Source organism: Cicer arietinum, chromosome 6 (genome assembly GCF_000331145.2).
Source record: "Cicer arietinum cultivar CDC Frontier isolate Library 1 chromosome 6, Cicar.CDCFrontier_v2.0, whole genome shotgun sequence".
Classification (NCBI taxonomy): domain Eukaryota; kingdom Viridiplantae; phylum Streptophyta; class Magnoliopsida; order Fabales; family Fabaceae; genus Cicer; species Cicer arietinum.
Window position 1 is genome coordinate 9,477,992 of NC_021165.2, and position 14,344 is coordinate 9,492,335.

Consider the following 14,344-nt stretch of genomic DNA (forward strand, 5'->3'; position numbering starts at 1 on the left):
TTTTTATTAGGAAAAGCCTTTTTGAGTCGGAAGATTGATCTATAGACCTATTTTGTCGATTTGAACTTGATTATAAACAAACTTGGTTGTTAGTTTGAGTCATACGGATGAGATTTCAAGTCTAATCGCTGTTATTATTGTCAATTACAAAATTACACTAACGTAAATTCAAAATTATCCAATTTAATCATACTTTTACCTTAGTAAAATTCAACTTTATTGCATTAGAAATTAAACTCACTATTTGTGAAAATTGTTTGTATTTATCACTATTATTACAAGATACAATTTGGTAACTTGTCAAATTCTAATCTACTTGAATTTAAATCATGTTAATTTTCTAAAGTTTTTCTTAAATATTTGGAATTTTGGATGGTTAGCAAACCAGGTCTCCCAGCTTTGATTTTTGGTATATAGTATCCATCCAAAAACATAGGAATTGAATAATTGTCCTTGGATGTTCAACTCCCCATCTGAGATTGGCAATTGATAAACCTAATTGTACTTATGTTCAACTCCGCATCTGAGATTGTTCTCCCATGTTTGTAGCTTAGGGCCTAAGATATATTGGGTTATGTTTTGTTAAAACAAAAATTGGATATCATAATTAAATGTGGTCTCTTCATCGGCTATTATAATATAACAATTGTAATTTAAAAAATGTCGGACTCGTGTTTTTACAAAATAAATATAAAATTATACTATTAGTGAAGGGTGTTGTTGGGTGAAAATATTGGGTATGAGCATTCCTATTTATACAAGTGTAAGTACAATCTAGATCATTTAAAGTGTAATATGATCTCATCGGTTCATTTCATGGGTATGATCTTGTCTGTTTACAAACGGAATTCATGAAACTAATGACCATAACTTACATAACACATGTTAATGAAAAACATGTTTTTTTTACTATTGATTTAGTGACTTTTATTATCATTTTGATCAAGATTTCATGTTAAATTAAAAGCATTAGCATAGCTGCAGTACCATAGATAGCTTTCATTATTTGCAGTGAACTCCCAGTATAATTTTTATAATAAAATAAATTTAGTTTTTGATTTCACAAATCGTACACAACTTGGTGGCCAAAATGAACCACAAGACTATTAAGATGGAGCAAAACTTATGGAGCGAAACTGAGTCATCAACTAGGGTTTCCCTCACCCTTGCCTTGTTTGACAACCTCTAGACATTCCTTAGCTCGATGAACTTTGGACTGGAGGTAAAAACTCCCATTCTTGGCATTATTCACAAACATTTTTTCATATTTCTGCACAAAAATATATGTAATTTAAGACATTATTAAAACAACGGTCTGTGTTTATTTTTAACACTAAAATTTAAAAATTTTTGTTTCATTCTTCCCTAACAAAAGTAATTTTTAGTCATCAGTCTCTTATACAAAACTAAAACACAATTTATTTATGGTTAAATGAATAAAAATTTGGGTGAACAAAAATCAATTTTAGAGAAATAAAAAAAGTATTTAAACCCCTAAAACAATAGGTAATAGCCACAGCACAGATAATATACTAACCTTCATTATATCCTCCCAGGGAGTTTCCTCAGTAACACCAAGAATCTGCCGAGCTTCTTGCTCCGTCATTACATTGGTAGCTCTGCGAATAGTATTTTGCATTGTTTCTTGTGCAACACCATTTTTTGAGGCATCTGGAGCAAACATAATGTTGAGAAAATGAGAGAACCAAGAGTTACTATGTATATAGAATGAGTAAGACATGACATGAGAAAGAAAAAGTTAGGACCTAAAATACAACAAATTAGGGGTACTAGGACCAAAAACAAATCAAGGGTACAAAAAGAAAGAAAATTGTTTTTGACAGAGCAGTTGAGGAGCTATATCAGTAAACTTTAAAGTAAATATATGATGTCACATTCGAATCTGGAGACCTATGTTGTTCAAAAAGTAATTCGCATATTATCAAAGATGAGGCAAGTCATAAAGGTTCCATTTTTGTGCATGGATCAAATCAAACAATGTCAAGAAAAAAAAGATTAAGAAAAGATTCAGGTGCCAATGTTTTCAACCGGATGTAACAACCAAAGTTGTTCCCAGTTCCCACAAAGTGGAGATAGTTGCATTACTAAATGTCATAATGTTGTGAATAATTTCTAACCATATAATAATAGATCAATAAAACTGATAGGTTGTTGACAGAGAGAGATGAGGAAGAAGAATCAAAGAATGGTTATTCTCTGCCAAGGGAACTGTTCCATTCTGCAACTGAATCAGTTTATTCTAAAAGTGTATATACAATTGACTCCTACTCCTCCCTTATATACAGACTGCATCAGTTACAAAAAGTAACAACCAACAAACTCCACTATTCAAAAGTAACACACTACCCAACTTGTTCCCTTAATGAACAAATGAAAAGTAAGGAGACTATCCTATCAAAATTCAATTTTAGTGCTTCCTAGAAGATTGGCTGCTATATTAATCCATCTGCTGGTAATGCTTCTATAGTGTTGCTATAGCAAGTAGGATCTATGTATAATATCTACAGGATCAGAGAAAGCAAAAAATTAAGTCACATAATGACACTCTGAAGACTTCAGCAGCATAAGACGGCGTAGCAAACAATCAAATGAATATGCTAAGGAAATGAGAAATCTTCTGGCATTAGGAGGTTTGCTGAGTTTGAAATACAAATAGGTTCATGGATACAAAAGAAATGCTTTTTTAGACACAAAAGGATAGCGGTTATCATGTCACCTATCACCAAATGCATTCAAGTACAACAGTAGGATGGCGAAGTGGGGAGTTATGTAACTGTAAATTGTCCAAAAATTGAAGAGAAACTATTCCGTATACTTTAGTTAGAACTGCAATGATGAGTGCAATGTTGACAGATAATTGCTTAAGATGGTTGGATAATTTCAAACTATGACACATGTATCACTGTATCAACATTTCTGACTAATATAAAACTAATAGAATGTTTACATTGGATGTGTTCAGAATCAAATTTTGCTTGTGATTGGTTTGAATCTCTATTGAATGTGGGGCCTACATGTCCAGTCAGTTTCGAATGAAATCATAGTTCTAAGTTGATTGAGTTGTGTATTGTGAGAAGTGCCTGGAAGGAGGATTAAAATTCCATGTTCTACTTTCTTTTATTTTATCTTGATCTCTTTAGTATGCATGATTTGCACCTGCCACCTACTCCTTTCACATTGTTCCTACATCTTTTGTTATATCTTAATCTAGACTTAGCTCCTAAATTCCTAAAATAGTGTAACAAATAAATTTCTACCAAATAAGTGTTAAAAATGATTTTGGTTTTGGAAAGTGATATTATGCAATTGGCATATATCATGAAAACAAGTTATTATTATTATAGAGCAGATGCTTAAAAGTCTCATAATTTAATAGTATATTTGAAAGCATATATGTTTTATGGCGCAAATCACAAATATGTGAAGTCATAATTTGGGAAGCTTACTGGTAAGAGCTTGACGATATGCCTGAGCAACTGCTCTTATCAAGACTCCACCACCCATCACAATCAAGTTTGCAAGAATCTTTGCAGCCTGCATACATAATTCAGTCAAAATACAATATAATGTCACAAAGCTCATTCACAGATAGCTGATTTACACCACTTTGAAGGCCTCAAACTCAACCAATTCTAAGTATTTACTACCGTTTCCTGTTCTGATTGTTACAAGCAGTGAAGGTTGGCCATACAAAACACTAAAAACACATAAAATGCTCAAAAATCTGTTATGCGATTTCTTTTTTTGTTTGGTACAGCTGCTAGATAGCATATTTCTAACTGCTTTAAATACTTCCGTCCTCTATTAAAAAAAGTACTGTCATGCATTAAACTTTTGAAACCCTAAACAAATTGCTGAGATGCTCCAAAGGGCTACAGTTCAAATAACAATTTTTCCTTCAAAATAAATCTAGGTTAGCCAAACAATACATTAAAAACACTCTTAAAAGCTAATAACTACAAACACCTAAATTTAAAAGCCTAAAATTCGGTAACCAAGAAAGAACTTACCATAGCTTGAGAATCAACAATATGAAGCCCTTCTGGTTATGTTAAAAATTGAGTTTCTTAGAAGTGATAAATTGATTTGTGGCTTTCCCCGCGAAGTGTGGGTCTCGTATAGTCCGAATGGTTTCAATTTAGGGATTGTTTACGTCACAAAAATCGTTGGTTAAACCGTTAAAACCAGGGGAAAAAACCGGTTCGATAAACGAATAGCCTCGTTGTGAAAACGATGGTCCTAGAAGGAGGACGGGAAGGAAGTTTAGGAAGAGACAGCGGAGAAAGTGGCAGCGTGCGGTTGTTGTAGAAGACAATAGAATGAATGGCGGCAGAATAGAATACGATGTTTGTTTATTTTTGGGTCACGCATATGGAATGGGATTTGGCAATAGAAGCTCAACGTAACACTAGCACAATAATGGCCCAATATTATTTTTTGTCAAAATGGCCCAATATTATTTTTTGTCAAGGCAAAATAGAAAAATTTATCCTCTACCCCCATTTCTATACCTATATCCCTGTAATTTTTTTAAAATGTTAATTATACCCTTAATTTTTTTTTTACTATTTTACTAATTCAAAGTTCTTTTTTTATCATTTCATCTTTTTTAGAGAAAAAAAAATTTCAGTAAATTTTGAAAAACTTTTTTGAAGAACTCCAGCATACACCTTATTTCCGAAAAACTTTTTTCAAGTTTTTCGGTACAGAGTGTTTTTATCGAAAAACTTAAAAAAAGATTTCCGGTATATTAGTGACATAATTGTACTACTAGAAAACTTCATTTGAAATATTTCCGCTACAGAAGGTGTTTCCGAAAAACTTTCTATGAAAGATTTCCAATACACACCATTTTTTTTTATATTTTTATTTTTATAAATATTAACATGTATGGATAAATCGCTATTATTATTGGATAAAACATGCATCAACTTTTTCGGGTACGTAAAGTGTTTCCGGAAAACTTCAGACAAGTTTCCCGTACACGTCCTTTTTTTTAATACGCCATAAATAATAATTAACACATCATAAATATTTTTAAATAATAATATATCATAAATAATCAATAATTAATACATCATTCAATAATTAATACAACTTAAATAATTAATATAACATAAATAATTAATATATTATTAATATACCATAATAATTAATACACCATAAATCATCACTTTCAACAAGATGTTGTTATACGAATGCCTTCATATACGATGAATATTCAAAGTCACGTATCTACAGTTTTGCCGTCTCTATCTCTAGCTCTACCAATTGGAAAAAAAAATTGTTAAAATCAAATTAATTAAATAAATACTAAAATAATAAAAAAAATTAATTTAAAAAATATTTATAAAAAAAAAACAAACAACTACCGGAAAACAACTACAGTTTTGTGCATGTAATTGAGAGTCTTTGGTTGCAACTACCAACTGAAGCAACTCTGACTTTCTAGAGGGATGATGCCTTTTAAAGGATATTATAGTTTGTTTACCAATCTTGCATTGAGAATATTTCTCCAAATCTACATTATTCAATCTTGGAAGCACATCCTTTCTACCTAAGTAATTTAACCCTTTTTTCACTAATATGGCTAAGTCTTCGGTGCCACAAAGATGATTTTGTATCCACGACATTCACACTGTCTTTTGCAACCAAAGCTTTTGTCCAATACAATTTACTAAATTTCTCCCCTCTAGCCACAACCAAGTTACCTTTACTGAGTTTCCACTTTCTATAAGCAAAATGATTTATCAAAACCACTTTCATCAAGCATATGCACATAGATCAAATTGAAGCGAACATCTGGAGCATGTTTGACTCCTTTAAGCCACAATTGCATTTCCATGTTGGTTTGCAAGCATACATCACCAACACCAATTACCTTAGATACACCATCATTACTCATCTTCAAAACTCCAAAGTCATCTAAAGTATAAGATGTGAAGAACTCCTTCATCGGTGTAACATGTAGTGTAACGCCACTATCAATTATTCACGTGCTCTCATCAGATACAAGATTAATTGACTCATAGTCACGGAGAATAACAAGATCATCACTATTAGCACTAGTAACGCGGTCATCATCACTATCATCATCACGACCCATTTGTTTATGCTTACCTTTCTTGCATTTGTTCTCCTTTTTTCCACATAAAACAATTCTTCTATATGTGCAATGTTCTATGACAATAATAACACTCCACATTTTGGTATCTTGACTTGGACTTGCTTCTGCTATTTTCTCTACCACTCTTCGATTCTTTTTTATGACTTCTCCCCTAATTTCAGTGACAAGAACTTCAGATTGAGATGAAGAACCATGTGTCTTCCTTCTCATCTCCTCATTCAAAACACCACCCTTAGTTGTTTCCAAAGAAGCAATACCATTAGGAGTTGAACTCGTTATAGAAACCCAAAATGTCTCCCAAGACTTTGGCAAAGATAACAGTAAAATAGTCTCAATAGTTCGTCATCAAACTTGATACCCATTTCATACATTTGATCAAGGAGCCCCTGAAATTCACTCAAGTGGTCCGAAGTAAACATTCTCTCTTTATACTTCAAACTTATGAAACTATTCAGTAAGAATAATTTACTATTCCCTGATTTAGAGGCAAACAAAGTCTCTATCTTATCCCACATAGTTTTTGCGTTTGTCTCATTAGCAATATGATTATAAACATTATCTTCTACATATTGCCTAACAAAACCACATACCTGTTGATGTTCAAAATCCTATTCTTCGGTAGATTTATCAACCGACATGTTAGAAAAAAATAGGAAGATGTATTTTCTTCACAGATAACAAATCTTTCATCTTGCCCTTCCACAAATGGTAATTAGTACCATTCAAGCATACCATCTTTATATTCATATTTGCCTCCAACCTTCAAGCAAGTCAAATAGCCCTTCAACCAAAAGCTCTGATACCACTCTGATAGGGAATAAACACAGAAACACAATAACAAGTAATATGCAGCGAATATAAAATTCCTCCAACTTGCAAGAACTCATGAGGAGCAACAATAAATATATCACAGCAAATTAATCAAAATAAAAAGACGTAATGAACATCGATATTTTAACGTGGAAAACCCCTCAATGCAAGGGTAAAAAACCACAGGGCGTCTAGATCAAATAAATAGCTCCGCTATAATCAAATAAGGGTACAAGAAAGTCTCAAAATGATGCACAAATTGTACCTACAACCAGCCAAAATAACAAAGCAGCCTACAAATGAAAAGCAAGAAGAAAAACACCTAAAAAACCTTCTACTGTAGGAGTACGATTTCTCCCACTCCAGAGATCATTTCACCGATCCCACCGTTGAAACCGAAGACCTGAACATTGCGAATCTGCTGTCCAAAAATCAGTCCGATCCAACGGTTAACGAATGCGTAATTGATATTTTGTTTAGACTGATTTAATAAAATCGGGAATAGGGTTATTGTTCTCTTTTCTCTTTTGGTGGTTCCTTTTCCTATCAAAATAGTATCTCTCTTATGACCTTAACTAGACCACTCTCCACTTAAATAAGTGAGACACGTGGACTACACTGTCACTGCATAGGCTGTTGAGAACTCAAGTTTGGTGAACTTTATATCATCAAGTGGACTACTCTCTTGATTCCAACGATAACCCTTATCATTGTTAACATGGTTGGTGTTGTTGCTCGATTTTCTGATGCACTTAATAGTGGATATAAGTCTTGGGGACCTATTTTTTTGGAAGGTTTTGGTGATTTTTCATCTCTATCCATTCGGGTCTCCTGGGTTGCCAAAATCGAGCTCCTATTCAGGTCTCCTGGTTTGCCAAAATCGAACTCCTGGTCAAGATAGACTCAATCGTGAACAAAATTGACATTGAGACAGTCGTTGATACTTGCGTTTCTATATATTGTTAAGTCACGTAAAGGATGTTTCCCAAGAGTTTTTTGAAATACATGTAAAAAGATGTATACATTCATCGGATATTTTAGGATTTTTGATAATAATATTATAGTTTTTAAAGTTTTATATTAAATTGTCCTACTTTTTCAACATTTCATGAAGTCGCTCTTGGTGAAGAAAATTTAGTTGAAGTCTAGTAGGAGGTCGCATCCTCGTAAAGGGAATGCGACACATCTTTTTAATAATTAAGTTATTTATTATATAATAAATTAAAAATAATTAAAATATTTTAAAAAAATACATTAAATTTAAGAAGAAGAAAAGATGCAGTTGATTAGATGTGTCAGAATAAATACGTAGTATTATATTATTGTAACGATGTAATATTTTATAGATAAATTTATATTATTATAACAATTTTATCTTATTTTGCATATAAATTAGTCACTTCATTATATTTTGTTAACTACTTCCTCCTATTTTTTTTCAGATCTAATAAATAAAAATTAATAAAAATAATTATAATTAAAAATATTATTTTATATTAATAACATAAAACAGAATACATTAAATAGAAGAGAAATAAAATATATCAAGTCTAAAATATTAAACTCATATGTTGCATGTGTGAGACTATAATTGCATGTATGAAGCTATAGTTAAGAGATGAAAACTATAAATACTCATACGTTGCATCTTCTAATAAGTGAATACACAATAATTTTAGAAACTCATACGTTTCATCTTTTAAATTTGATATATTTTTTTCTTCAATATGATGTTTTTTTCCTTCTATTTAATGTATTTTATTTCATATTATTAATATAATTTATTATTTTTAACTATTATTATTTTTATTAATTTTTAATTATTAGATAAAAAAAGGAGGAAGTGGTTAACAAAATAAGATTGAGGACTAATTTATCTGAAAAATAATATTGAATTGTTAAAATAATATAAATTTATGTATAAAATACGATGGTTGTTAAAATAATATAAATTTATGTATAAAATACGATGGTCGTTAAAATAATATAACAAGTCATTTATTTTGACACTTTTAATTAATCGCATTTTTTTCTTAAATTTAATATATATTATTTTATTTTATTAATAATTTTTAATTTTTTATAATTATTTTTAATTTATTATATAATAAATAACTGAATTATTAAAAAGGTGAAAGAAAAAATAAATCTAGCTACACAGTCGCATATCCAGGATGCGATTATATACAGTCGCATGTCGACTTTCAAGTTAAAATAGTTGGACAATTTAGTATTTTATTTTCAAAATAGAACAAATTGGTATAAAAAATTCATGATTTTATCTCTGTCTTCTCTCTCACTTGGGTCAAATACAGCATTCATGAACACATTTGACCATTGCTGATACTTCTTTTATAGATCGATGTTTATTAAGAGTTTTCTATCAAATTTTATACATCGTTAAATTGAAAGATGTTTCCTAAGAGTTGAAAATATAGTATACATTCGTTTGGCAATAATTTTATCTATCGTACATATTCGTTATTCTGTTGAAATCTGTAGCCACGTTGAACTAAAGATTGAAAATATATAAGTTTTAAACAAACTTCCTCATGTAACATACTGGCCTAGAAGTGTAAGAATGGTACATCAATGTAAAATTAATCATGTATTTATACTCTTGATCTATTAAAATTGAAGTAGCATTACTTGAGTCTAAATTATTTTATTAATATTTAAAAACTTTATTACATAATAGAAATTTAAAATAGCATTTCAAACGTCAAAGTAAAAATGTGTTAATGGATTGAAAAATCAGTTTAACTAATCAAAATTGATACGCCAAACTCATTTTACATTTCATTTTATGAAGAGTACTATTGATTGTTAACAATATTTAGAATATCCTTAAAAAAAAAAAAGAATAGTCAGAATTGTCTTGGATCAAAAGGAAAAAAGAAAGCCAAGCAATGAAGTAGTCCCAAGTCCCAACTGTCACAGACTGTGCAAAAGTTTCTCTAAAATTGGGAACAGTAACTTGTGCTATAATCATTTTGTTTTGTCTTCAAAATTGAAGCTTGAGATTGCTCCTTGTGATAAGTATGGGGAGACATAATGTCGACCTACTATTGGTATTGGGTTAAAGCATCTCTCATACAATACACTATATGAATACTAAAATATAATCATACACAAAATTATGAAGATATTGAGTAGAAGAAACATTCTAATTTAATTTGGACATCCTTAAAAATGATGCATTTTTCAAATGAAGGTATAATATCACAAATTCAAATGTAATCATAAAGTATGAAGTTTGACTGAGTGATAAATAGAGTCTAATCAATAATTGTTTAAGTCAAGATTCAAACTTCAATTCTTTCAAACGACTCATCATTTACTGAAGTTCATTAACTAACTACTTCAGTCAATCACATAGTTATATATCATTGTTAATTCCTCCTAACCATTTTTTAACAATTCAACTAATTGCTGAATAGTGAAAATATTTTTAACAACTCATCTAAAGTAAATGACAGAGGAGAGGGAAGGATCCACAATGTAGTTATTTCCTATTAAGTAAATTGATGAAATATGAACACTGAAATCACCCTTCTAGTACTCAACAGGCTTGACTTGCTTATAACGAACTAAGCAATACAAATGAATTCCAAAGATAGAAAATCCTAAGCATGAACCTCATAAATGTTTCAATTGCATCTGCTCTCTTAAATTTCCAAGCGGGCCAAAGTTTTCTTCTTTTACTTCCTCTTTGCTACAGCTGCAATTGCCAATGTTGAAGTTTTGACCACATTTCAGGCACATACCTTTGCACCCAGAATCACACACTGAATTCATGGTAATCTCAAGATGCACCCTGTCTCTTATGTTTTTTGAAATGTCAATTTGTTTCTCTTCAGGAGGAAAATATAGTTGATCGTCCAAATCGATTGGTGCATCTTCATCGTCATCGCTACTTTTTCCAACGGTAGAGATTTTGTCCTCCCCAAAAATAACCCCCAAATCAATAGTCTCTGGTTCATCAATAGGTGGTTCTTCAGTGAGTAAAAGAGAGAACTCAGAGAATATGCACTCAGCAGATGGCATGCAACACCTTCAATACAAAATCACAATGAAACATGTTATTTTGGTTGAAAGGGAAGTAGAAGAGATAATCTGTGCTGGAATAAGATAATATAGAATATGCAAGGGGCTACGTTTGCATATTCTTTTTTTTCTACGCAGAACAACAAATAATTACTTTTTAGGTAGAGAAAGGACACAACGAAGAAGGGAGCATTTAGTACATTTTGTTTGTGTCTATCATTTAGCATCATGTTACAAACATAAGTTTATTTGGTCAGGTTTACAGGAATATAATATTAAGAGGGGTTTGGTAGAAGTTATTGATATGACGGGGTCTTATGGTTTGGGACGGAGGTAGTTAATACTAGATGAGTAGACTCCATTAAATCGAAGTTTCACATTGGCAAAAGCAACAAAGGAATGCACATAATAGTAATACATCATACCATCCTATGTCTTACCATTTAATTCTTTAGCTGACTGGTAAAATAAGAGACATCTTCCTAGCAAACTTACTGACAGACTAAATGTTTTGACCTCAAGATGATGTGGGATATGAAACCACTAATTACAACACAGTCAAGTACAAGAATGTTAGCACGACAATTTAAATAGGTGGGAGGATAAATTTTTGTCATATCAAATAAACACCTGTGCTTTCAGTGTTTCAGCCTTCATGATAGCTAGGTACTTGGTAGTAATAAAAATATACACACACACAGTACGCAACACAGAGAGAAGGAATGGTAAGCGCTAACCAAGTTACAATTTGATAATTTTGTCAAATCAAGCAAGCACTTTAGTAGTCTTAATTGTAAGATGTTAAAAACAGATTGAATAATAAATGAGAGACACTCGTGTAACCATTATAAGCACGAGCTATTCCTTACTTTAAAAGAAACTGTCAAATGTCAATGCGGAGAGAAAGAAATAATAATATATTTTAAACTGATGTTTTCTTGTTACAGAGGAACAACAACCATCCAAAGTAACTGCAGACATCAAGTTTATGCTGTTATCATCAACTAGTTTTAAATCAGATGTAAGAAATAAATAATGATTAAGAAAGTTTCAATTAGAAAGAAAGAGAACAATCTGAAAAATGTATTACGTAGTAGTAGGCAGGATTTTGTTCACAACGTTGTTTGAAATGGAGCAGGCTCTCCCGGCTAGTTTGCTGAATAAATTTTTCCGATTAATTTTTAAAAAATATAAAATAGTGAGCATTTCCATGTTTTGAGACACAATACAACAAAACAACTCACCCTATTACTGTTCAGCAAGGTTCCTTCATGGTTTTAGCTAAACTAATGGGACGGGAAGGAAGAGGCGACCGATTCTGGGTGTCAAGGGGTTATTTATTTGTTTATTATTCATCACTTTTTTGGGATATTAGATATAGTCACATGCCAAATAAATTTGCAGATGATGCATAATCGGACATAGAGATTTGAAGTTTTCAGTCCAGAAGGATTAATCTATGGCAAAACAAATATAAAGCAGTGTAACATCAAGAAAGTAAAAAACAGAAGCTAGAGATGATAAAATAAAATAAAACAAAGCACCAAAATTGTAAGTAGTCAATTAAATTCATGAGGGAAATACCTATTACACATAAGTGTGATGACAGTTTTTATGATTCCATCAAGCCTCAATTTATTCTTCTTCCTGGTCACATCAATAGATATCTGAACAGGAGTTCCATTCGGATACTCCTCCGCTGCTTTCGTAAATCGCAATCCCATTACAGACGCCTTATTTTTCGAAATATCAGTTGAAAGATTTCCTAGACCTAATCTCTCCAAAGTAGTGCAGTATTCCAAATGTAAGATTGAAGCATTTCTCTGGTATATAACCGCTCCTTCCCACGGTGACCCTATATCTTCAATTTCTTCTTCATCATCATGCCAATCCAAGAACATTGTGCCTTCTTCGGTGTTTGAATCAAGATCACGATCATTCCTCTTGCATCTTGATGCATACTTGTGTAACACATTTGGTTCATTTTTAAATTGAGCACCTATATGTCTTGTTTTACAAAGGGGAATTGTTCTATGTCGAAAAGGGGTGAAGGAATTACATGAAAACATTTGTAGGGAACTTGAATTGTAAAAGCTCCAAGGAGAAAAACACAAAGGGGTTGCAGATGATGAGGGGGCTAAAAGTGGCATTTTTAGGTTTCAATTATAATGGGTACAGCCCTAAAGTATCAAAATTTGAATTGGAGTTCTGGTAATAATTGTGTGAAAGCAATAGCGATTAATTTGAAATTTATATAATCTTAATGAAAATTAAATAAAAATGGGGATAAAATAGAAGCTAGGTATCTGTTACTATGGAGTATGGTGAGATATTCAGATTGTTCGAAGTAATTGACAGCAGGTAGTGGATTCTGAAAGATAAGTGAAAACTATTCGGTATGAAAATGCTTGGAATGAATAAAAGAGAGGGAAGATTCAATTAAAATGATGCAACAGTAGCGATAATTAAGTACTTACAGAGAACCCTAAGAGAGTAGAGAAGATGAGAAGCGTTGGTTTATCCATACGGGAGAAGATGCATCTGTGAAAGAGATTCCATTGCTTACCTGGAAAAAGACCAAACTGTCCTTATTAAGATGATTGAACTTTAAAATGATTGAACTCTTGAATAAATAATCAAATTATCCCTAAAATTACTGAAGTGGCAATTTTTTTATAAGGACAGTTTTATATTTTTAACGGTATCAACTTTTCTTAAATTTATATTTGGATTTATAATTTTGATTAAAAAAATACAACTTTATAAAATTACAAATAAACTTCAAAAATCTAATATATACGGATTTTTTTATTATTTTCTTTCCACTTTCTATCACTTAAAATTAAAAACAAATTCTTTAATACAACAACTTAAACTTATAAACCAGCTTTCAATCAATATTTTTTTTTACTAAAATATATAATAAATCATTAAGATAACAACAACAAATAATATAATCCAAAGACACAAATTATTAAGTTTCAAATTTTTTAGGAAGAATATGGATATGGACTTAAAAAAAATTGTCTCTTTTTTATAGACATAAAACATGAAGATAAAATCTATAATTTCAAAATAGAAATTGTGTATACTCACTTTTAATCACAAATTAAAATTGTTGAAGGTAATAAAGACTTGAAAGATAAATAAATTGTGATAAATAAAATAATCTAATAAATCTAAATTCTGAAGCGGTAGGATGATTTCCGACACAGTAGTTATCGATGAAAGTGTTTATATAAATTAAAATAAAATTGATCGACAAAGAAATCTCTTCGAGCAACATTAGTGAAATAGGAAAAGAAATAAATCAACAAAAATAAAATTTTGAGCTGAAGC

The 14,344-nt window shown here is 31.0% G+C and overlaps 2 protein-coding genes across 2 annotated transcripts; both read right to left on the reverse strand.

Annotated features, from left to right (window-relative positions):
- Nucleotides 1-948: 948 nt before the first annotated feature.
- LOC101494389 (mitochondrial import inner membrane translocase subunit PAM16 like 2-like) lies at nucleotides 949-4,412 on the reverse strand. The gene is made up of 4 exons (XM_004504228.4): nucleotides 4,032-4,412; nucleotides 3,468-3,555; nucleotides 1,538-1,671; nucleotides 949-1,270 (listed from the first exon to the last, which is right to left on the reverse strand). The coding sequence occupies exons 1-4, from the start codon at nucleotides 4,032-4,034 to the stop codon at nucleotides 1,145-1,147; spliced, it is 351 nt and encodes a 116-aa protein (XP_004504285.1). The 5' UTR covers nucleotides 4,035-4,412; the 3' UTR covers nucleotides 949-1,144.
- A 6,037-nt stretch (nucleotides 4,413-10,449) lies between these two features.
- On the reverse strand, nucleotides 10,450-13,622 carry LOC101494701 (large ribosomal RNA subunit accumulation protein YCED homolog 1, chloroplastic). Its single transcript, XM_004504230.4, has 3 exons — nucleotides 13,483-13,622; nucleotides 12,590-13,376; nucleotides 10,450-11,012 (listed from the first exon to the last, which is right to left on the reverse strand). Exons 2-3 carry the CDS (start codon nucleotides 13,153-13,155, stop codon nucleotides 10,598-10,600), a joined length of 981 nt encoding a protein of 326 aa, XP_004504287.1. The 5' UTR covers nucleotides 13,156-13,376; nucleotides 13,483-13,622; the 3' UTR covers nucleotides 10,450-10,597.
- Nucleotides 13,623-14,344: the final 722 nt, after the last annotated feature.

Excerpts from the sequence above, each read along its gene's own strand:
- LOC101494389 (XM_004504228.4), bottom strand. Across the intron at positions 1,672-3,467 it reads ATATCGTCAAGCTCTTACCA|ATGCCTCAAAAAATGGTGTT; the intron begins GTAAGCTTCCCA and ends TGTTTGCTCCAG. Across the intron at positions 1,271-1,537 it reads CCTGGGAGGATATAATGAAG|AAATATGAAAAAATGTTTGT; the intron begins GTTAGTATATTA and ends ATTTTTGTGCAG.
- LOC101494701 (XM_004504230.4), bottom strand. The coding sequence starts at position 13,155 with ATGCCACTTTTAGCCCCCTCATCATCTGCAACCCCTTTGTGTTTTTCT. Across the intron at positions 11,013-12,589 it reads ATCACACTTATGTGTAATAG|GTGTTGCATGCCATCTGCTG; the intron begins GTATTTCCCTCA and ends TTTGTATTGAAG.